Source organism: Struthio camelus, chromosome 30, assembly GCF_040807025.1.
Source record: "Struthio camelus isolate bStrCam1 chromosome 30, bStrCam1.hap1, whole genome shotgun sequence".
Classification (NCBI taxonomy): Eukaryota; Metazoa; Chordata; class Aves; order Struthioniformes; family Struthionidae; genus Struthio; species Struthio camelus.
In genome coordinates, this window is record NC_090971.1 from 3,367,836 (window position 1) to 3,389,057 (window position 21,222).

Below are 21,222 nucleotides of genomic sequence, written 5' to 3' on the forward strand. Positions count from 1 at the left end.
TGGAGGGGGTAGGCTGCTCAGACACCTGCCACATCAAGGGCAGCAGCAGGAGCTGATCCTTCCTCAAAGGACCGATGAATGCTGGTGTGGAGATGACTCTTCAGGTGTCACAGGGTAAGGGGAAGCATGCTGGCACCGAGCTCCATGGCAGACTCGCTCCCAGGTGTTGCTTCTGTGCAGTAAAACAGTCAACAGTTGCTTTACTCTTTGCACTCACATCTGTGGTTCCTGCTGTTGCTTTGCCTGAAGATGATGCCCAGGGGAGGAGGTTACACACTGTGTCTGGGGTTGGGAGCTGGTCCCCACGTCCCTTGTACTTTGGGGTTCCCAGGGAGCCCAGTGCTGTTCACAGGGCTGTGGGGAATTTCCCTTGCATTGTCTGGACCCTCGGGGCTCTTGGTGGCATTTCCCATCACGCTGGGGGCAGCTAGCACCGCTCCAGGGCTGTGGGAGGTCCCCAGACTGCTCCCAGATTTGCTTTCAGCACTCTGCAACGTCCCTCGTGTGTCGGGGGCTGGGGCCTGTGTGCCTGATGCTGGGAGACGGAGTTTCCATGGGGAAAGGGGGAGCCTGCAGGCACCTTCCTGTCAGCCGCATTGAGCCCCGTGACATGCCTTATGGCCCCTTTCGTGTGCACAAAGACCCTTCACTTGAATTTTGGTTTGCCCCAGAGCCCTGCATTTGCCCTCTGATGCCCTCAGGATCCCCTCAATTCACGTTTTGGGCTGCTCCCAAGCCCTCCGTGTGCCTTTCGGTGCGCCCCGGGGCCCGGTGTTTTGTTTTGCAGCACACCACAAAAAGTTCTCTGTTTAGCTTTCTGCCCTGTCCCAGAGTTTTCTGGGTGGTTTGTGGTGCGCCCCAGGGCCCTGCCTTTGCCTTGTGGTGCTGCCAGCGTCGCGCTGTTTGCTCTCTCACCTAACCCTCTTTTTTCCTACTTGTGCGGCACCCAGAGCTCTCGAGTTGTTCTCTTGTTCCCCACATACTCCCCCCAGGGCTCTCCCTTTAGCTTCCAACCAGCCCCTCGGAGGAGCTGAGCTGCCTCTGCCCGGATGGGCTGCAGCTGTGGGCGGCCGCAGGGTCAAGCCTCACCCAGGGCCGGCGGGGCCCGCGGCATGCCGGGAGCAGTAGTCTTCCGGCACTGGGCTTCCGGGCGGCCATTTTAACCTGCAGGGCATGCTGGGAGGTGTAGTCTTTGGGGAGTGGCTTTCCCGGCGGCCATTTTAGTCTGCAGGGCAGACTACTGGGCTTCTGGGCGGCCGTGTGGCGCCTCTCGAGAGGGCGGGAGGTGCAGTTTTCTCTCAGCGGCAGTCCCACCAGCTGGCCGCGTTGTGCTCTGTGGCAGGCCAGGAGCTGCAGTTCCAGCTGCCTGTGCCTTCGCAGCCCTGCAGCAGTGGCCCGGTGTGTCTGTTCCTCACTGGACTTGTGTTGCTCACGCGGGAGTCCCCGTAGGTCACTGTGGACAGTGAAATTTCCCTGTCTTTCCCTGGGGCAGGGCAGGAAGCGTTTGCCGTCTCCGGTGTGCCCAGGCAGGGTTGTCCCCCGGGGCTGGGGCTGTCCCTGTTGGCCCTGGGGAGGGCAGGGAGAGCGTGAGGGGCTGTGGGGGCTCCTGGCCGTCACAGCTTTGCTCAGGATCGGGGCCCGTCAAGCTGCAGCTACGCGGAGCGGCGGCGCTGGGAGGGGTTGGTGCAAAGCTGTCCTGTTCTGCACCACAAGGGAAAGTGCTCGAGGAAACGTGACCAGCACTGTTGCTATCCAAGGACCCTAAAAGACCCTGAGAGATCCTGGAACAGGCCCAGGCCCCCCCACAGCAGCCCCAGGGTCACCGTGTCATTGCTTCCTGAGGTCACTGTGTTCAGTTACCTTTAGCTGTGTGGGAAGAGCCTGCAGGAGCCCTGGGCACAAGTATAGAGAATCCCCAGTTGCCTGTAAGGACCCGGAGCTCTGTGTATTTTCTTTACGAAGATGGGATCTCTTGGATGCCTTGCTGCTGCTTCTGTGTTGCTTGGTGCCTAGGTGTGCTATGTTCACATCCACCCTCCTTGGTCCCCTCTGCTCTGTTGGAGCTGCTGGCCGGATCAAAAGGGGCATGCAGCTAAGAACAAGGCCAGGGTGTCTCGGCTATCTGGTATAGGACAAACGAGGGAGAAACAGCGACAGGACATGAAAATACATGTGGATGAGGACAAGGATGCAGGGGCAACTGAGAGGAAAAGAAGTAGCAAGGGAAAATGGTGATGAGGAAGGTGTGTTGTTAGAGGCAGTACAGCAGAGAAGAGAGGGAAAAAATGCTCCCTAAATGAAATGAAAACTGTCCTGAGGAGAGATTTAGTTTTTGCCCTTCAGGTTAGGAATCTGCAGGACTTCCTGAGAACTGTTGTGAGCCTGTGGTGTTGCAGGTCACGACTGCCTGGGCAGTGATCCTCAAGTTGTCTGCCAAGACTACATAACAGCTGACAGCTGCCTGTGGAATGAAAGCAAAGGCCAACTTCTCCAAGGTAAGAGGCAGGGTCGAAGCAGGAGGATTATGGCAGGTGAGTTAATGTCCCAGAACTTTCAGTTTTTTGCCTTGTGCCCCCAGGACTCACCCGTTTGCTCCCTAGTTCCTTCAGGACCTATCTGTTTGCCTTCAGGTGTGCTCCAAGGCACTCCATTTGTTCTCCTGTCCTCTCAGAAGCCTTTGTTTCTTTCTAGTTTCTGCAAGATTATCCTATCGTTTGATATCTGTGGGCCCTCTGGTAGCATCGAGAGTCCTGTGTTTGTTCTCTTGTCCCTTCTCTTTTCCCTCTGGTTTCCTCAAAATCCCTCCGTTTGCCTTTAGTGCATTCCAGAGCCTTTGTTTTTTCCCTCTAGTCCTCTCAGGATGCCTCTGCCCTCTGAGCCCCTTAGGCCCATCTCACTGCCCTTTGGTCCCATCGGAACCCCTCTAATTGCCACACGCTCCCCTCAGGACACCTGTGTTTGCCTTGAAGGCTCTCCAGAACCCTATTCATTCATTGCACCCTTTCAGTGTGCCCTGAAGCCCTCCTTTTCCATTGATTGCACCACAGAGTCCTCTCTATGCCCTATCCCTATGACCATTCTGTGTGCCCTCTATCCTATCAGGTCCCCTTTCCTTCCAGTCCCTTCAAGACTCCTCTGTCTTCCTTTCTTGTACCTCAGAGCACTCAATGTCCTCTAGTCTGCTCAAAATTGATCCACATGGCATGTAGTTTCAAAACTGCTGGCCTTCATTGTGTTCCAGCACCCCCTAAATGCCCTCCAATCCCACTTCAGCTCCTACTTGGGAGTTCTCTGCCTTTCTCAGATCCCTTTCTGTTGTCCTTGTTTGCCTCTTAGTGCTTACCATATTCCTCTATTTCTTTTTATCGTGCCTCATGCCCTCTCAATTACCCTCTACTCCCTTCAGCAATTCCTGTGTTTGTTTTTCAAGGCACCCTAGAAACCTGTGTTCTGTTGCACACCAGGGCTCTATTTGCAACCTAGTCCCATCAGGACCCATCCTTTTCTATTTTGGTGTGCCCCAGTGCCCACTGTGTGCTGTCTCTTCCCCTCAGGACCCCCACATTTGCCCTCTAATCCCCACAGAATGCCTCCTTTGGCCCTTGGGCTCCCTAACAACCCCTCCCTGAGCCCTTGATGTGAACTGGAGACATTCTTCTGACGTGCCATCCTAGAACCCAGTGTGTGCCCCCTAATCGTCTCAAGACTCGTTTTCCAATCTAGTTGACTCAAAACTGCTCCCAAAGCCTTCACTGTGCCCTAGAGGCCTCTGTTTGATGTCTAGTCCCCCTAGGACAGCTCCAGTCCTCTCAGAAGCCCTCCATTGGCCTTCATTGTGTATCAGAGGCTCTCTTGGGTGTGTAGAGTCCTTAGGAGCCCTCTAGTACCCTCAGAACCCCTCCTGAGGCCTTTGTAGTGCCCCAGAGCCCTCTTTGGGTCCAGCAGCTCCCTTAGGACCTGTCTAAATCCCTCAGTACCCGTTTTTTGGCGTGCATTGTGCAGGAGCCCTCTGTTGGCCTTCTAGCTCTCCAAGAACTCCTCTAGTCCCATCAGGACCCCTCCTTTTGCCTTCATTGTGCCCCTTAGCGCTTTTTTTTTTTTTCCTTCTAGCCCTAGCCTACTCTAGGTGCCTCTTTTGGCTAAAATTGTGCTCCAGAGCCCTCTTTTGGCCCTCTAGCTCTCTTTGGACTTCTCTTTTCCCCTCAGGATGCGTAGGGACCCTTGTTCCCCAGAAGAACTACTGGACTACTCTTTTGGCCTTCCTTCTTCCCCAAGGCTGTATCTTAGCTCTCGAGACCGCTTAGGCCCCCTGTAGTCCACTCAGAATCCCTCCGGAGCCTTTTCTCACGTCCCCGAGCCCTGGGTTGGCTCTCCAGCCCCCTTGGCAGCCCTCTATTCTGCCCTGGACCCCTCTTTTGGCCTTTTATTTCCCCCCACAGACCTCTGTTGGCCCTCTAAACCCCTTAGCACCCCTCTAGTATGCTCTGGCCTACTTTTTCTGCCTTCTTTGTGCCTCAGAGCAGCTTTTTGGACCTCCAGCCCCTTTAGCCCCACTCTAGTCCCTTCAGAACCCCTGCGGAGGCCTTTGGTTTGTCCTGGAGCCCTCCTTTGGCCCTCTACCCTCTTAGCAGCCCTCTAGTCTCCTCTGGATGCCTCTTTTGGCCAAAATTGTGCCCCAAAGTCCGGTTAGGACATCTCTAGGGCGCTCTGGACCACTCTTTTGGCCTTTCTTGTTCCCTAGAGCTGTCTCCTGGCCTTCCAGACCCCTTAGAAACTGTCTAAGCGCCCCAGAACCACTCCTGAAGTAGTCCTTGTTAGCCTAGAGCTGTTTTCTGTCGATGCAAACCCCTTTAAGGCTTTTACGGGTCCACACAGGGCTCTACGGGCTCATATGGGCCTTCACAGGGCTCTACAGGCTCGTACGGGTCTGCGCTGAGTTCATAGGGGTCCACGCGAAGCTCTACAGACCTGTACAGGGCTCTACAGGATCATATAGGCCTGTGTCAGGCTCTATGGGCTTATACAGGTATGCATGGGGCTTTACAAGCTCTTGTGGGACCCTGCCAGGCCCTGTGGGCTTGTATGGACCCTCGCTGGGCTTGTATGGGCCCATATCAAGCCCTTTGGGCTTGTGCGGTTCCACGTGGGGCTCTACAGGCTCGTACAGGCCCATGGGCTTGTTTGTGCTCTTGCCAGGCCCGCACTGGGCTTGTACACCTCTGCGTCAAGCCCACATCAGGCTCGTACGGGCCTGCACAGGGCTTCACAGGCTCATATGGGCCTGCACGTGGCTCTACAGGATCATTCAGGCCCATGCTGAGCTCATATAAGCCCTATGGGCTTGTATGGGCCCGCGAGGCTCTACGGGCTCATGCAAGTCCACACAGGGCTCTACGAATTCGTACAGGCTTCACAGGCTCATATGGGCCTGCACGTGGCTCTACAGGATCATTCAGGCCCATGCTGAGCTCATATAAGCCCTATGGGCTTGTATGGGCCCACGAGGCTCTACGGGCTCATGCAAGTCCACACAGGGCTCTACGAATTCGTACAGGCCTGCATGGTGTTAGAGAAGGAAATTGTAGCCGACTTAGCTTCAGCTTAGTGTAAGTCTGACTCTTGCTTAGTATAAGTGCCTAAAGTAGCCTGCAGGCTGCGGGACTGAACTGTCACCCGAAGAACGTTGCTAATGACGCGACTGCAAAATCAGCTAGAACCAGACCTCAAGGATACAGAACGGAGGGAGCAGAATGAACAGAGGTAACAGCTGACCTTCGGATAAGATAAGGTACTGTGGAGCAGGAGCATAGCAACTGTCTAGCAACCGTCCCGCGATGTAGACATGGACCCATCAGAGGGAAAGAGACCACCGACTCAGTAAAGAAGATTGGAAGAGACTTCCACTGGCGAGAGGGGAAATAAGACTGTAAAGAGTATAATTACTTGAGAATTCTTTTGTTCTGGGTCCCTCCCCAGAGGCATCCAGCTCGAGCTGTTACTCTGTCTTACCATCATTTAATTAAATAATTAATTTTTGCTGTTATACGTGCCTGAGACTCTGCTCCTCAGAAACCTAGGGTCGAACAGTTTCCACAACATTAGTCCTTGGGTTTTCACGCACAGGAAAAGAAACGGCCCAGCACTGGGCAATAAAAATGTGAAGTGGCACCTTGACTGCAGTGCTTTAGTACCCTTGTGAAGAGCTAAAGACTGCTCTACCCCTGGGGAAAAGCAGAACAAGAGCCAGTGACGAGGAGCTGAAGCCAGCCGCGTTCGGATGAGATATTATGTCTGTTCAAATGAGGAATACAGCGGGGAAGATGAGCCATCACTGGCCCCCCAGGGCTTTCAAGCTTGGTGTTATCCACAGGTGTTTGTCAGGCACTGATCACAGGCGAGGGAACCTGCCACGCGTGAGGTGAGCAGGGTCAGTCCTGCTCGAAATCGGGCTAAAACATCCCATTTCTCTCTGCAGCCGTCATTTTGGTGCAGCGTGGCACAGACCAGGCTGGCAGGGCCACAGCCGCGTCCACCTCGAGCCCCGTCCCCACGAGAGGCAGCAGTGCAGCTGGAGCTGGGCTCGGATGCTCCCAGGGAGAGAGAGGAGCATGGACTGACCAGGCACATCCCCGTCCCGCACACTCCTCTCGGACATGGTACGTGCAGCTGAGCCGTAGCACCTCACAGACCCCGTCCCTCTTGCCGCCAGATGGCAGGGCCAGCTTTGCGATGGCGAGGGGGCGCGGTGACGCCCGCCAGCCAGTGCTGACATTGCTTCTGTCCCCATAATGCAGCATGTGCGGGTCACAGCCTGCAGTGGCACAGGGGACAGATCCAGCAGAGTAGCTGGAGGCCGGCCAGAGCGCAAAAGCACGCGATGGCTTGCGCTCCGTGGGATCTGGGGTCCCCTCAGCATGTGCTGGGCCCTCTCTTGACAGTGGCCTCGCTCTTCTTGATTGTTTTTGCTGCTCCCATAGCCCACGGGCATCCGGCTGAGGACAGCTGACGCGCGGCTGCTTCCTGTTTCCTTTGTGAAGGTTTTGCATCTCTGCTGTAAGGCTGCTGTGTCCGGGTCAAATTTGGGGCCCCTCTCCTGGCTGGCAACCTCTCCTGGCTGGCTTGGGCATTGCCACTGCTCCTTGTGCATCGGCTGAACACGGGACGCGCGGCAGCGTGGGGCTGGCCCTGAGGCAGCCTGGCACCGAGACAGTCCGGCAGCGACTCCTGGCTCACACGTAGGGCTGAGCTCATGCTTCGAGCAGACTTTGCGCAGTCGGAGAGGGCTGTTGTCTCGGGGGCTGTGACAGGGATGGGGTGGAGGGGAAGTGGGCTTTCCCCTGGACTCAGCCGCACACTTCCTTCAAGAGCTGAGCAGCAACATTACTCCTTGTGTGAACCAAAGTGCTTTGACCCGCAGGGCTCCCCTCGCTTGCCCTGCCGTGCGCTGGCGAGCAGATCCCAGTGCTGAGGCAATGAGACAGGCCTGGCTAATGGGAGGGAGTGATGCTGGCTGGCTCCTAGGAGGAGTGAGGATCCTCCAGCCCCAGTGCAGAAGGGCCAATGTCACTTCTCAAGTGGCCCGAGTCACCTTCCCATTCCTGCAGGGGAGGTGCTGGCTGGGAGCACGCAGCAGGTGGAGGCATGGTGTCCTGTCCACGTCAGTCCAGCCGTGCTGGGGCAGACGGCTCCTCTACGCAGCACCCGCAGAGCTAACGTAGGTGCACAAGCACAAGGCTATAGGGTGGAGGTGAAGGAAGAACTACTGAGCTATGACACTTGCGGATAAGGTCATATGAAGTGTGAAATTGCTGGGGTTTGCTATTTATATGTGTCTGGATGTGAACGCAGGAACCCCTGGTTCTGACTGCTGTCATTTACTACAGCACAGGAACGCGGAGAGACTGCGAGGATGGACGCGCACCATGCCTGGCTCATCGAGGCAGCCTTCCTTGCTGCGACTGTCCAGTTTGCAGGTAGGTGAAGGAGGAGAAAGGAGTTGTCCACAAAACAGCAGGGGAAGTGAGTGGAGCATGCTGTCCTCTGGGGTGCACTGGGTTCCTTCCTATACCAGCTACCCCCACCGAGGACGATTTCAGGATTCAAGGACCCACTCCTGTTTCCTCATCGCCCCATGCCTTGTCGGCCTGTGCAGTGGGGAATACACCCCCACGCCAGCTCTGTTACGGGGCAAAGGCGTGAAGGCAGCAGGAAGATGAGCCGTCCATCTACCCTGCTCCAGTGTCTGGGGCTTCCCTGTGGTTGGTTTCCTCGGGGTGATGCTGGGGTGAGGGACGAGGCAAGAGGCTGCTGGGGCCTCTCTTAACTTCTTTTCAGGACCCTGATTGTCTGATCCTCAATTAGTCCAAGCCTGGGCCCAGCCTCGCCAGGTGAATGGTGTCCTGGGAGGGTCCGTCCTGCTCTCCCCGGCTCTGCCCCCCGACGCGAGGGTGAGGGAAATCGAGTGGAGCTTTTCGGCCGGCACCGGCACAACGATCCAGGTGGCGGAGTTCAGCCCGGGCAGGTTTGAGCGCCCCGACCCCGGCGACCGCTTCAAGCAGAGGCTGGAGATGTTCAACGAGACGGCGCTGCGGATCGGGGCGCTGGAGCTGGGCGACAGCGGGGTCTACGGGGCTCGGATTAAATTGCACCCGGCGCTGGTGGAGGATCAGTCCTTCAACCTCTCCGTCTTCGGTGAGTTGCTGCAAATAGATAGCTGTCAGAGATTGCAGAAATTCCCTAGTTTCGACGCTAAATACCTGCTCATATGTATCCCTTGGCAGTGCAATTAGGATGTTTCCAGCCCTGGGGAAAGATTCAGTCATTTCACTTCCTATCTGCAAAGTGACTGTTTACGGTCATGTTGAGCTGAGTCCTCAGCAAATTGCATCATTTTCACAGCTGCTAGCAAAGATGCTCCCTGCCCCCCATGGCTATTTCTTTGCCACACGTCAGGATGCTGCAGCAGGGGACCTGGTCTGTGCTGTGCCTGCCTGGCCAGCAGTGCTGGGGCCCTGCTCTCCACCCAGCCTCCCCCTCGCTCAGCACGCAGACGCAGTGCTCGGCACATGGGTGGTCCTCATTTGCCGAGTGGCAGCTGCAGAGCTGATGCCGGCAAGCACGTACGCAGCTCCAGCTCGGAGCTCCTCAGGCCATCTCCTGCGCACCTCCTGTCCTCCCAGCACCGTGCATGCCACTCCGGAGCAGTGCAACCGCCTTAGCGCAGTGCTGGGGTTGAGCTAATCAGCTCTGGCAGCTGGCTGCAACGCGGTGCTCACCGCTGGGCTCTTCCTCTTCTTGCAGCCTGTGCACTTGTGGGGGCCACATCCTCACTGTGCTGCACGGCTCAGCTCTGTCCTGTGTGTGCAAGGCTGGAGCCTAACCCGCAGGCAGTTCTGGCTCCCTGCCCTGCTAATACTGCTGTTCCCAGCCTCTGCCTCGCCTTTCAGAGCATCAGCTGTCCCCAACACCCACTGTCATCCTGCTGAGCACCTCAGGACTACAGGGCAGCGCTAAGGGGCATTTTAGGAACGAGTGACCCAATGCAAGGGGCCTTGAGGCTGCCAGCACCTGCAGAGGGAGCAGGAAAGATCATCTTTTGTAATTCCATGTAATTCTCTCTGACTGCAGAGCCACTGCCGGACCCTGAGATCCAGAGCTGGCTGCTTTCCAAAACCCCTGCATGGTGCAACATCTCGTTACACTGCCATGTGCCCAGTGGGACCAGAGGCACTGTCACCTGGATGAATCCCCATGGGGACCAAGGGGGCCTCAGGGTGCATCCAGTCAGTGGCGGGATGCTCAGTGTAGAGGTGCAGCCCAGCTCTGTGAACATCTCCCTCACCTGCAGGGTCCGTAGCGCCATGGAGGAGCGGAGGAGATCCATAGACCTGCAGAGTGTGTGCTGGAATGGAGGTGAGGGCAGCGTGGAGAGGTCAGCAGAGGAGGGATGGGGTCTGGGGTTCCTCCTGTTTACACTGCTGGTAGCTCCACAGACACCTGGGGGCTTGCTCCTGCCTGGTAGCATGATGTGGTGGAGACTTTACGGATACTCACAGAGCCTTTTTTGCACCCATGACCTTGGTCCTTTCCCCATCACAGGTGAATGGATCAGGCTCAGCCACTGGACCGTGATGGCTGCAGTGATCTTCCTAGGACTCTCTACGTGGCAGCTCTCACCCTGACAGAGATAGGCAGCTCTCCGTGAGAGGCAAGAGCAAGGCTGGAGTTTTATGGAGGAACTTAACAGAGCATAGTGCTGAGCCCTGCCGGCTGGACGTGGGGTATGGCTCAGCCCTCTGTGCCCATGCTAGCTGACGTTTTCTGCTTTGCGTTGGCGGTGTCCAGTCATCTTTTACGTGGTTCTTCGTGCCACAGGGACTTCCCTTTCTGTCTGACAATAAATACAACCTGTTCTGGTGGCCAGCCCAATTCCAGCCTTAGGAGGTGGTTTGTGGGAGCCATTTGCACCAGTACAAACTGTGATCCTCTGACTTACCCCATGTCAGTTTGGGGCTGGGGAAGCATAAGAGGCAGGGCTGGCTCCTGTTGCTTTGCTCCTCTGGGTATTCCCAAGGCCTGTCCTTCTCCTGGGGCTGGGGCCAGAGTTCCCATGGCCACCTGAACACCCATCCATGGCTGCAGTTCCTGCAGAGAACAGAGCTCATCGCACTTCCTGACATTGATGGCTCAGGGAGAGACCAGCTGGTTAGCTCCAGCATGCCACAGACCCAATCTGAAGAAACCCAGTGGCCACAGCCCAGGCTTCTAGATGTCCAGAAGTCCCCAGCAAGTGCCCAGTGCCCTCAAACTACCCAGAGAGACCTCCAGGCTGGAAAAAGGAAAGACATCCATGAGAAGCAGCATGGCAACTCCAGTGAGAAACTGGCCATTTCTGTGTTACCCAGAAACACGGGGTCTGCGCTGGGGGAAATTCCAGCACTGCCACATTTTGGCTTTGTAGGGCTGTTCCAGTGCATGAGTCTTCGGTGCCTTTCCAAAGGCAGGGGGTTTTCCCCGAAGAAAGCGTGGGACTTGCATAAGAGCTGGTGATGTCCCCGGCCCCGTCGCGTGGCTGGCCACTGTGGGATGGGGTGGCTTTGCGCTGCCTTCCACGGAGCCGCGACTGCCCTGTCCTGACCGATTCTGACAGGCTGCCCTCAGCGTGGGCCAAAGCAGTGTGCCCCTGCAGGCTGATTTGTCTTTTTTTTTTTCTTTCTTTTTTTCCGCTCGGTCCCGTGGTGCTCTGGGCTGAGCACTCGTGGGCCGCTCCCAGCACTCTTGGGCGCTTCCTTTGTGCCATCCAGCCGCTTTGTTCTCTGCTTCCTCAGCTCTTTCAGAGCAAGCTGGTTTTCCCCATTAGTTGGAAAATTAATCTCAGCAACTTTCATTTCCCGTCTCCCTTCAAGGGGTATGGGAGGAACTATGAACCCGGACAACGTTGTCCAGCCCCCGAACAGAGGCCCTGCTCAGGCGCCCACCCTGCTCAGAGAGATCCCAACAAGTGTTTTGGGGCCATAAATTCCCCTCATCTCTCCCCTACACCTGCCTCAGTTTCCTCGGCAATTAGGGGCTCCTCATGTGGAAGTGCCATGGGAGAGGGGCTGGATTCACTGGTCTTTCTGCTGCAGGTTCATTATTTTATCTCAGAGTGGAGAGCAGCTTGGAGAACGGCTAACGCCTTCCCCCAGGCTCTGTCATGCTGAAAGAAAATGTGAAGTGATGTCTTAGCGGCTTACTCTTCTTGCCCTGAGCTGCTGAGGGTTTTGAATAAAAAATAAGCTTTTTCGGTCGTGTTAATGGAAATAATTCCTTCCATCCACTGCCCACGCAGGGCGCAAAGCACGTGTCTGAATGGGTTTGGGGAAGCCCAATGCGAGCCTCTCCCCACTCTCTGGGGACCTGCCGCGGTCTCAGTGCTGTCCCCTCGCTTCTGTCCCTGCAGGGAAGGGGGAGACCGCTTGCACAGCGCCGGCATGTCCTGGAGCTGAGCCCATCCTGGACCAGCCTCCTGGTGACTGCTCCTGCCTCTCGGTCCTGCCCACAGGGACAGGGCCAATTTGCTTCTGGTTGCTCCAGACCTACAGCGGCCTCGGCATCCCCACTGGACCCTACCAGGACAGCCACTGAGACACAAGCTCTTCCCCAGGTGCGTCCCGTATGCGCTAGCGGACACATGGTGTCATCCCTATGCAATTGGGGGTGCCCGCTGCGGGGATGCTGGAGGGTGCTCAGGCACCCAGACCGCTCCTCCAGGCACCCTGGGAGAGGAGCTGCAGGTGCTCAGATCACCCAGGTTCAGGGCTTGGGCTCCCCCCTCCCACATGTGGATCCAGCCTGGGCTTCCCCGGGAAACTGGAGTTACTATAGCAAAGCTACTTTTAAATGAACGTTGATTAGGGCCCAGCGACAGCGTGAGACATAGCAGAGCTGTCCCAGCCTCCACAGGTTTCAGTCTGGGGACCGATAATTGAATTGGCCCGGGGAGGGATCCCGTAATGTCCCTGGAGACTAGCGTGGGGCAGTGGCCACCAGCCCCCAGCGTATTGACCTGCCGCCTTGCTCACGCAGGTGGCAAAGGCAGCTGTGCTGTCTGTCCTCAGCAATGTCAGTCCTGTGCGCTCCCTTTGGCCAGCTAATTGTTTAACGTGAGCTATTTAATAGGCGTGCCGGGCTCCGCAATGTACGGCTTCCTATGGGCTGCAACACCACGATGTGGCTTTGCTCCTCCCCATCTCTACTGCCACTGACTCTGCCCACTGATCTGCACAGAGAGCTGAGAAGAAATGGAGGGGGAATTGTCCAGGAGCAAACCCCGACTGCGGCTACTGCTTGCGATGCTGCTCAGCTTCTGGCCAGGTGAGTGAGCGGGGGCTGCCTTCACCCCAGGCGCCCGGCCGACATCGCATGGGAATTGCAGGGAGGAGGGGGTGATCCCAGCCCCATCTGTGTCTCCTTCCTGCCATGTTAACCGGCACCTGGCTGTGGTGCCCCTGTTACGTGCGGGGACTCTGCCCGTTAATTAGAGCCATGGGCAGAGCGGGGCCGTGCTCCGAGCTGGAGCAACATGCCCTCTGGGCTCCCCTTCATCCAGCACAGGCTGATCTCGAGGTATTTTCTAGAGCTTGTCTAATCGGTCGAGCTGGGCGCGTGTGTGCGTGTTTGCGAGTGCGCCTGCGTGCGTGATGTTCTAAAAAGAGATTTCATAACGAGATCAATGCAGAGATGCTGCAGGACCCCCGGCTCCATCCCCAGGAGAGGAGTCCGCTCGCTGCTGACTTGTTTTCTGGCTTTTGCCGGCACCTTGGGACTGCTCAGGGGCCAGATGCTGCTCTCATCCTACGAACCCCCTGTAAACCAGTGGAGCTGTGCCAGATAATGCCACGGAGAGGCTGGCTTCTTACGTAAAACTGGAGAGAGGAATCCCCTTAATTCCCCACGTGCTAATCCATACATTTAATAATTCCCACAAAACCTTCAGTTCTTACAGAAAGCGTTTAGTAGTACGGGCGGATTAGCAGGGAGGTTTTATCTTCCTAAAATTTAATTGGCTTCATGAACGTCCTGTGTGACATGCTGTCACCTGCCATCAGGCAGGAAGGCTGCTGGCTCTGGTGGAAGATGCGTTCTTCTGCCATGCTGATGACAAATACAAAACCCAGCTAGATGGAAAATAGGTTGTTATGATGGTTTAGAGTTTTCTAGCTGCTTTCTTTGATCAAAATTATCTGGTAAAGGACCGTGGGATGATGATGAGCCAGAGCAAAGCGTAGATTAATGTCACATAAACCCTGGGTTAAAATCAGATTCATAGTCTTCCTTCTTCCAGGGTCTAAGCGAGACCCGAATTGGATGAATCCTGATACCAAATGCATCGTGATGACTCCTCTCAAGCATCTACATGTTTATGTCTCCCTCCCTTGTACCTAGTAATTATCTCTCTCTAGCTCTGATTTTCTCCAGCACCAGCAATCCTAGACAGAAGCACTTCACCACTCCTTCCTCTAAGGTCAGGGCTGCCAAGCCAAGAATGTAGACTTGTGGAGAGCGCTTTCCCAAAAATCCAGGGTAAACAGGATAAAATTGAGCTGCACGGAGGAGCTCAGGAAGCGATTTGATTGTACTTGATGGAGACATGGCACCAGGCTGCTTTTCCGACCCGTCATTTCCTCGAGTGACTCAAACAATAGTGCAGAGACGGCAGGCAGGATCCTGCGCCTCCGAGGCTAGCTATGCAGCTGGAAAGGAGCAGCTGTGGCAAGTGAGAGCCTCACTCCAAAAGTGCAGGTGGCCCCAGGGAAACCATGCTGAGGGGGGCAAGGAGGGAGGAAAATGTCCCCAAGGGCTACAGAGAGGTTGGTCTCTGCTGCTGCCAGAACAGCCTGAGGCTTGCAGGGATCTTAATCTTAATCCTGGCATCTCGGAGCATCCCTGGGAAGAGGCTCCTCCAGGCCCATTTGCTGCACCCTCGCTGTCCATCTGCACAAAATACCCCTGCCATCCTCAAACCTGGAGAGCCCAGAGTCTGCTCCTGGGTCCGGGCACGTCTAAGCATCTGATCTTTGGGCTCGGTGTGAGCCAAGGGGCACGGGACCTGCCATGCATGCGGCATCCAGGACTTCCCTCCTGCCTCGGCAAGGCAGAGAGACGGGGTTTCCCGCGTCCGAGCAGCGAGGCCGTGGCGGGGCAATCGGCATTGCAGCTCCTGCTGTCGGGCCAGCCTTGCTGTCTCTACAGGCCCTGCAAACTTTGCAAGCAACTGGGGAGGAATCACGGGCGGCTCTAGCAAGAGTGAAATTCAGTAGCGTTTAAGGCTCTGATGAAAGGGTACCAAAGCAAGCTGCACATAAATAGGATCACAACAACAAAAGCTCCAGTGACGCGGAGCACTTCTTGCAAAGCAAAGCAAAGAGGCAGCTTGTAATTTGGGCTGCTGCAGGGTTTTATACAACGTAAACACTGATGTCTATGTTTAATCTGCTTTAATATACAGGCACATCTGTTTCTTTTCCCTCTGAGTGGGAGATGAGCGAAGGGGAAATCGCAGATTGGGGCACCTGGGTTTGAGCCCTGGGAGGGGGAAGGCGATGCAGTGCCTGTCTCCCCGATGATCGCAGGGGCCCGTCCCAGCTCCAGCCGGAGCTGGCGTCCCCAGCGCAGGGATAGGGGCAAGGCTAGGTACCCAGAGCTCGCTGTTCGTCTGGGGGCATCCCAGTCCCAGCGCGTGGGAGAGAGGCTCAGGGGGGCCAAGGGACTTCGTCGAGGTCGGCGGAGAGCCCCTGCCAGGGCAGCGGCCCCAACCCAGGCGTTCCTGGGCGATGCTGGGCTCCTCCGCGGCTCTCGCTTTCCCACCCTTTTTCCTCGCTGCGCGTCCCTGGGGCCAGAGCAGAACTGGCATCTCCAGGACGATGCCTGGGCTGATCTCCACCTGGAGCATCATCCAGCACCTGCGCCTCGGCCCACGGCCGCCAGGTTGGGAGCGCTGCGGGGGAAGCGGGCTGTGGGAGAGAAGACAGCTTGTAGGTAGGCAGGAGCTGCCAGGAGCGAGGGAGGTTTGTGCCGAGCTGCTCCCGTCGTGATCGTGCTGCGAGCTGTCAATGCTGCCAAATAAAACCTGAAAAAGGGTGCACTGTAAGGCTTAATGGTTGGTGGCGAGCTCTGCTGCCCACACCCGGCTGGAGCAAGCCCAGTCTGGTGGGAGAGGTGGCTCTGGAGATGCCTTGGTCCATCCTGGCTTGCCCAGATGGCAGCCAGACACCGGGCTGATCGGTTTGAGAAAACTGGGTTTTGCAGCCGGAACGAGAGGCTGGAGTGAGGGGGAGGTTTGCAGCAGGCTGGGCCCAAAATAAATCCGCCTCGGCATGCCATCACGCGGCATGGGGCTGCTCAGAGGCGAAAGCTCCCCCCTGGCAGCCCGGCCGGAGCCCCACCATCCCCTGCCTTAACTGTTGTTGGTCTTTCGTAGGCATCTGGGCAAAGGCGAGTTTTAAGGAGGACAATGAGGTTTTGCAGATGTTAGCAGGGAACGCTTCCCAGAGCCTTTTGGAACATTGTTCGGGTGAGATGCTGCAGTTTTAGACCGTAGCCAGTTCAGATGAGGAGGCAACATCTGAACTTGTAGCTGCTTCTTCAACACCAGCCTCCAACCCCGCCACCCACCTTCCCTCCCTGCCGCTAGGAGCAGCGCCAGAGCGGGGAAGGGGAGGTTGGGACCTTCGGGAAAACATGATGTTTGCTGAGATCCCACCCTCGCGCAGCCCCAGCCCGGCCAGGGCTTTAGTGGGACGAGGGATACACGTACAGCAGCAGCACGCACGGACCCCGGCTCGTGCCCGGCTCCCCAGAAAAGGGAGTCCCTGAGGGGGCTCCTTCTGTGTGTCCCCACGCCGACTTTCTGCCTTGTCCACAGAGCTCCTGTTTGGCCAAGCCCGGGCCCAGCCTCGCCAGGTGAATGGTGTCCTGGGAGGGTCCGTCCTGCTCTCCCCGGCTCTGCCCCCCGACGCGAGGGTGAGGGAAATCGAGTGGAGCTTTTCGGCCGGCACCGGCACAACGATCCAGGTGGCGGAGTTCAGCCCGGGCAGGTTTGAGCGCCCCGACCCCGGCGACCGCTTCAAGCAGAGGCTGGAGATGTTCAACGAGACGGCGCTGCGGATCGGGGCGCTGGAGCTGGGCGACAGCGGGGTCTACGGGGCTCGGATTAAACTGCACCCGGCGCTGGTGGAGGATCAGTCCTTCAACCTCTCTGTCTATGGTGAGCGGTTGCACACTGGGGTTTGGCAGAGCCTGGGAACAAAACAGTAAATCTGGAAGTGGGTGCAATAATGCAATCCCTGCCACCGTACGGGGAAATCAAGGCACAGGGCCTCCAAAACCCTTATGTGAGCGGCCCTCAGGCACGCAGCACTGGAGCGAGCCCTTTCCCATGTGTTGGTTTAAATTGCGGGACCTCTCCAGGGTGGTTGCGGCTGTGCTTTGCCCCATGGTGCTGTGCTAGCTTGGGGCAAGAGTGATTAGCATGATGAACAGGGCAGTTTGGGCAGAGAAATCTGTGCAGTCTGCTCCTCTCCCCAGCTGAGGGCAGATGAGGCTCCCTGGGGACGGAGCCTGCTGACCCGTCTCCCTGGTTGATGCAGAGTCAGTGCCAAGCCCCCGGACCCGCAGTCAGGTCCTGGCCAGCACAGTGGAGTGGTGCAACCTCACGCTGCAGTGCCAGGGCTCGGGCAAGGGCGCCGTGAACGTCACCTGGAAGAAGGGCAACACCACCCGGGAGCTGGGCTCCGACCGGCACCAGCTCTCCTCGGACGGGACTGTGCTGCGCCTGGCCCTGCCGCCCAGCGCCGCTAACGCCACCTACGTCTGCACCGTCAGCAACCCAGCCGATCAGAAGGTCGTCGTCTTTGACCTGCAAACTATCTGCCAAGGCGAAGGTGAGATCCCGATGGCTCAATCACTCCGGCGAGCAGCAAAGATGCTCCCGTGACCCCTCGAAAGCCCAACTCCGCATGCTGCTCACCACTCGGTGCCAGGACGGGGGGGAACGTGACATGAGTCTCCTCTTGGTGGGGACTTGTCACACTCAAACATCTCAGAGACACCCCAGCACCCAGTCTGAGACCACCTTGCTGGCTCTGGTGCAAGGCTGGCTTTGTCCCCCGTGTCTCAGCTTAGCCTTGGGGTGGGCTGGGGCCCCTCTGCCGTCCCGACCGCCGCTCAGCGCCTCTCTCTGCTGCTTCAGGGGGACAGACATCCTTCTCGAAGTCGGGATACATCGTGCTGACCCTCATCCTGTTGACCGTGAGCATGGGGGGAGCCTTCTGGTGCTGGCGGCTGAACAGCGAGAAATCGGCAGACCCAGGCAAGTAAAACCCTCCGCTGGCACCTCAAAGCCCCTGGCAGCCTTGGTCGAGAGCCAAGCCCCGGCGCAACTCGGGTAGCATGCCTCGCCCTGGCTGCCGCCGCAGGGATTTGGGAACGCCGGGGGCACTCGCAGCTCCCTGGCCCCTCTCATGCCCTGCTCTCCTGCAGCTGCCACCCCCACGGTGCCCGCCGAGGAGAGCCCCTCCGACCCCCAGTACGCCGAGATAGTGCAGCGGAGCCCCCCGGAAGGTAATGATCAGGTGAGGCCCCCAGTGGGAGGGTCGGACCACCCTCGGCGAGGGCCGAGATGGGGTCCTGGCAGCAGGACAGCCCTCCGCATGAAGCGCCCGCCCCAGTGCCCACGTGCATGCCCGTCTCCACTGGCTCCTCTCCGAGCTGCAGGCATGCCTGTCTCCTGCGGGCAGCACTCCCAAATAAGGTGGCTCTTTCCTGCTGCATGCACGTCTCTTCTCCCCGTGTTGCAAGCTCTCCCCCGCCAGCCAGGGAGCGGGTGTCTGGCAGCGACATCTCACCCCCCTCATGCCCCAGCTGGATGCAGGGGCTGCAAGGGTTGGAGGCGCAAGAGGTCCCTGGGCGCAGGAGGACTCTTTGGGCCCGGGGCTGGTGGGACAGCTGGGGAGGGAGACTGTGCACCCTTCCTGCGTGCCAGGTGGAGAGCAGCCCTCGCAAGGGCTCTGTGGGGATCTGCCGGGACCAAGCATGGAGAGGACTGGGTTAGGAAACCAGGGCGGCCGAGCCCCACCGCTAACCAGCCTCCCTCGTGTTGTAGGGCCTCGCTCACCCCGAGAATAATCCACAGCAGAGCCCGCAGGAGAAAGCACCGATCACCACCATCTACGACCAGGTCCGCCGGACGTCGGAGAACACGGCCGAGGAGGTGACATAGGCCCTCAGGTGCGGGATGGCTCGTTTCCGTATCTGCCTCCGAGAAGGGATCGGTGCCAGGGAAGGCGAGCGAGGGTGGGGGCCTTCTGGCATTGCATGCTGCGGACGTGCCCTCAGCCAGACGCTGCAGAGCAGCCGCTGTGCTTTGGCCCTTTCATCCCCCCGCCCTGCCAAGTCCACCCTGCGCGTGTGCTGGATGCTGCCTGCACCGGGCAGACGGGCCAGACCGCCGCAAGCGCCCCGCCAGCCCACAGAGGCAGAAGAGCGATGCAAAAGGCACCCCGTGCACGCGTACTGCCTCGCTGAGCCGTGGTGCACCGGGACGCTCTGACCTTATCATGCAGTCGGTCTTACCATGCAAATGTCGACAACGGCCGAGTGCTAGCGGGGCAGTTCCCGTGGGAGGCGCGCGAGGCGGGGAGGCCCCGCGCGGCCCGGGCGTGCATGAATAACAAAGCAGGGACAGGGAGCGGGGTACGAACGTGGGCCCGGAGGAGTGGTGGAAAGCGCTGGTGGTGCTGTGGGAGCCCGAGGAGCCTACAGACGCACTGAGAGATTTGCATAATGCGGAGAAGGGGGATTGCTCATGGTCCAGGCAGAGGCAGACAAGAAACGACCGGCTTCATGCGCTGCAAAAAGGGAGGTAGGAGGGACGGCGTGCTAACAGCAAGGATCCAGCTCAGCGCACGGAGATGCCCGCGGGCGGCGCAGGCAGATGCATGGGGAGGCGGAAGAGGCAGGTTTGCATCCACTCAGCACCGGGCACAGTCTGGCCTTAAGGACTTCTCTCTTCCCACAGGCACCAGCAGAGCTGGAGTATCGGGACTTAACAGAAGGGCTTTAAAGTGCGTTGTGTGCCAAATCCCAACCCTCTAGCCCCCGTTTTGGCTCCCGGGCCGGGAGCTGCCATCTCTGAGTTTTAGCCAGACTGATGCTTTCCCACCCACCGCCGGTTTCTCGAACCTTCTGTCTGAAGCCCTCGGAGACTGTTTTGGGAGATGGATCCCAGATTGAGGCAGAGCAGAGTTACAGCAGCATAACCGGGGTGCCTCTCCGGCGCTGCAGCCGGGCTGGAGAGCGGCTCTTTGATCCCAGGACATCCGCAGCAAGGACAGAGCAGCGAGCCCGGCCCCGAGAAGCAGCAGCAACCCCGAGGCAGCTCGTTCCTGGGGTGGCAGCACGGGACGCCGCAGCACCCGTGTCGGAGCCCGGCTCTGCAGCCAGCCTCTGCCCCAGCCCCGCCGGAGGGACACGCGGGCCACGGCCACCCCCGTGTCCCCTGTGGCTACTGGGTTGGCGACAGGTGGCCGGGATGGATGTGGGTGGAGGTGGGATATGGGGTCCCAAGCCTGTTTCTGCAAGCAGCGCGGTGGATGAAGAACAGGCTTCCCTAAAGCAAAAGTGGGGGATACCAAAACCCTTTGGTGTGGGATAGAAAGGGAGAGTCCCCGGGGCTGGATTTTGCAAAGCTCAGCGGCGAGGCGGGACGTAACTGCTGGAAAAGCTGCTCAGGCTTCATCTCCCCACGTGCTGCCGCGCTGAGCTGGAGCAGCCGGGACGGCGGCGGGTGCTGGGCTGGGCAGGAAGGAGCAGACCACGTCCCGGTGCCGGGTCGGACCAGCCGCTTAGGCACAGCCCAGGGGAGCCGCTCTGCCGTCCCAGGATGAGCCCGCGTGGGGCCAACGGGCATTTTGACTCGCAACCCCTTCGCTGGCTATCCCAAGCCTCCAGCTCGGTCCGGGGTGTCACAGGGCCTCTCCGCCTTCCCCCAGGCCGGGGTGGGAGCGGAGGTGCCCACCACCCTCGAGCCGCCCCGCTTAGTCGCTGCTGCTGTGGAAAAAAAGCATAGAAAAGCGAGGCGAGGAGCCGCGCGTCTGCCCCGTGGGCGCCGGGCGGCCAGAGGATGCTCCCGGCGTCCCCGGAGCTGCGTGCCGCAGGGAGCCTCGGAGAGGGACCGCTGCCCGCGGCGGGGGGGAAACGCGTGCCCTTTCCTCCCCTCCCGTTAGCCGTCCTGCCCGCGTAGCTTGCGCAAAGGAAGGAGCGCGTCGCCGCGCGCCTGCTGTCGTGGGGCCCTTGTCTCGGCTCACCCTCCCGACCTTGTAACACGCAGCAAATAAACGTTGGTGAGACCACGGCGGCGAGCTGGCGGCGGCGCGTCTGCACGCGGTAAAATTACGAGCGGTTAAGAAAGGCGTGCAAAAGGCTTCCCGCGGGGGGAAGCCAGGCCTCCCTGTGCTGCTCACCGGCGCTGAGCCCTGGAGCGACGGCAGGCCGCCGCGGCAGAAGTAAAGCCTCCTCTCACTTCCCTCTTCAGAAAGACAGAGGCAGGCGGTGGCGGGCGGCAGCATCTCGGGTCCTAGTTCCCACGCGGGTGCGAGGCGCCCCGCGCGCGCCCACCGTGCACTCTCAGCCCCGTTTCTCTCCCTTTGCACCCGGAGGGGAGGAGGCGGCGCGAGGCGTGGT

General features: G+C 58.6%; 2 protein-coding genes and 2 long non-coding RNA genes across 8 annotated transcripts; 2 read left to right on the forward strand and 2 right to left on the reverse strand.

Moving 5' to 3' along the window:
- Positions 1–2,393: 2,393 nt before the first annotated feature.
- LOC104150808 (SLAM family member 9-like) lies at positions 2,394–11,917 on the forward strand. 2 transcript variants are annotated; one of them, XM_068922048.1, is made up of 6 exons: positions 2,394–2,495; positions 6,476–7,235; positions 7,884–7,973; positions 8,362–8,691; positions 9,628–9,912; positions 10,099–11,917. In XM_068922048.1, exons 3-6 carry the CDS (start codon positions 7,910–7,912, stop codon positions 10,179–10,181), a joined length of 762 nt encoding a protein of 253 aa, XP_068778149.1. In that variant the 5' UTR covers positions 2,394–2,495; positions 6,476–7,235; positions 7,884–7,909; the 3' UTR covers positions 10,182–11,917. The 2 variants fall into 2 exon arrangements, with proteins under 2 accessions (XP_068778149.1, XP_068778150.1); XM_068922049.1 differs by lacking the exon at positions 2,394–2,495 and having other exon boundaries at positions 6,111–7,235.
- A 30-nt stretch (positions 11,918–11,947) lies between these two features.
- LOC104150809 (SLAM family member 8-like) lies at positions 11,948–20,893 on the forward strand. 4 transcript variants are annotated; one of them, XR_011136603.1, is made up of 8 exons: positions 11,949–12,145; positions 12,661–12,855; positions 16,406–16,747; positions 17,130–17,423; positions 17,732–17,851; positions 18,022–18,102; positions 18,644–18,768; positions 19,559–20,893. XR_011136603.1 is itself a non-coding variant. In XM_068922044.1 (8 exons), the coding sequence occupies exons 2-7, from the start codon at positions 12,783–12,785 to the stop codon at positions 18,758–18,760; spliced, it is 1,038 nt and encodes a 345-aa protein (XP_068778145.1). In that variant the 5' UTR covers positions 11,950–12,145; positions 12,661–12,782; the 3' UTR covers positions 18,761–18,768; positions 19,559–20,893. The 4 variants fall into 4 exon arrangements, 3 of the variants coding, with proteins under 3 accessions (XP_068778147.1, XP_068778145.1, XP_068778146.1); XM_068922044.1 differs by having other exon boundaries at positions 11,950–12,145; positions 18,022–18,113; XM_068922045.1 differs by having other exon boundaries at positions 11,950–12,145; positions 12,769–12,855; positions 18,022–18,113.
- On the reverse strand, positions 14,962–16,434 carry LOC138062864 (uncharacterized). The gene is made up of 2 exons (XR_011136605.1): positions 16,298–16,434; positions 14,962–15,610 (listed from the first exon to the last, which is right to left on the reverse strand). It is a non-coding gene; the product is annotated as an uncharacterized lncRNA (long non-coding RNA).
- LOC138062863 (uncharacterized) lies at positions 18,120–21,189 on the reverse strand. Its single transcript, XR_011136604.1, has 3 exons — positions 21,003–21,189; positions 18,656–20,916; positions 18,120–18,558 (listed from the first exon to the last, which is right to left on the reverse strand). It is a non-coding gene; the product is annotated as an uncharacterized lncRNA (long non-coding RNA).
- Positions 21,190–21,222: the final 33 nt, after the last annotated feature.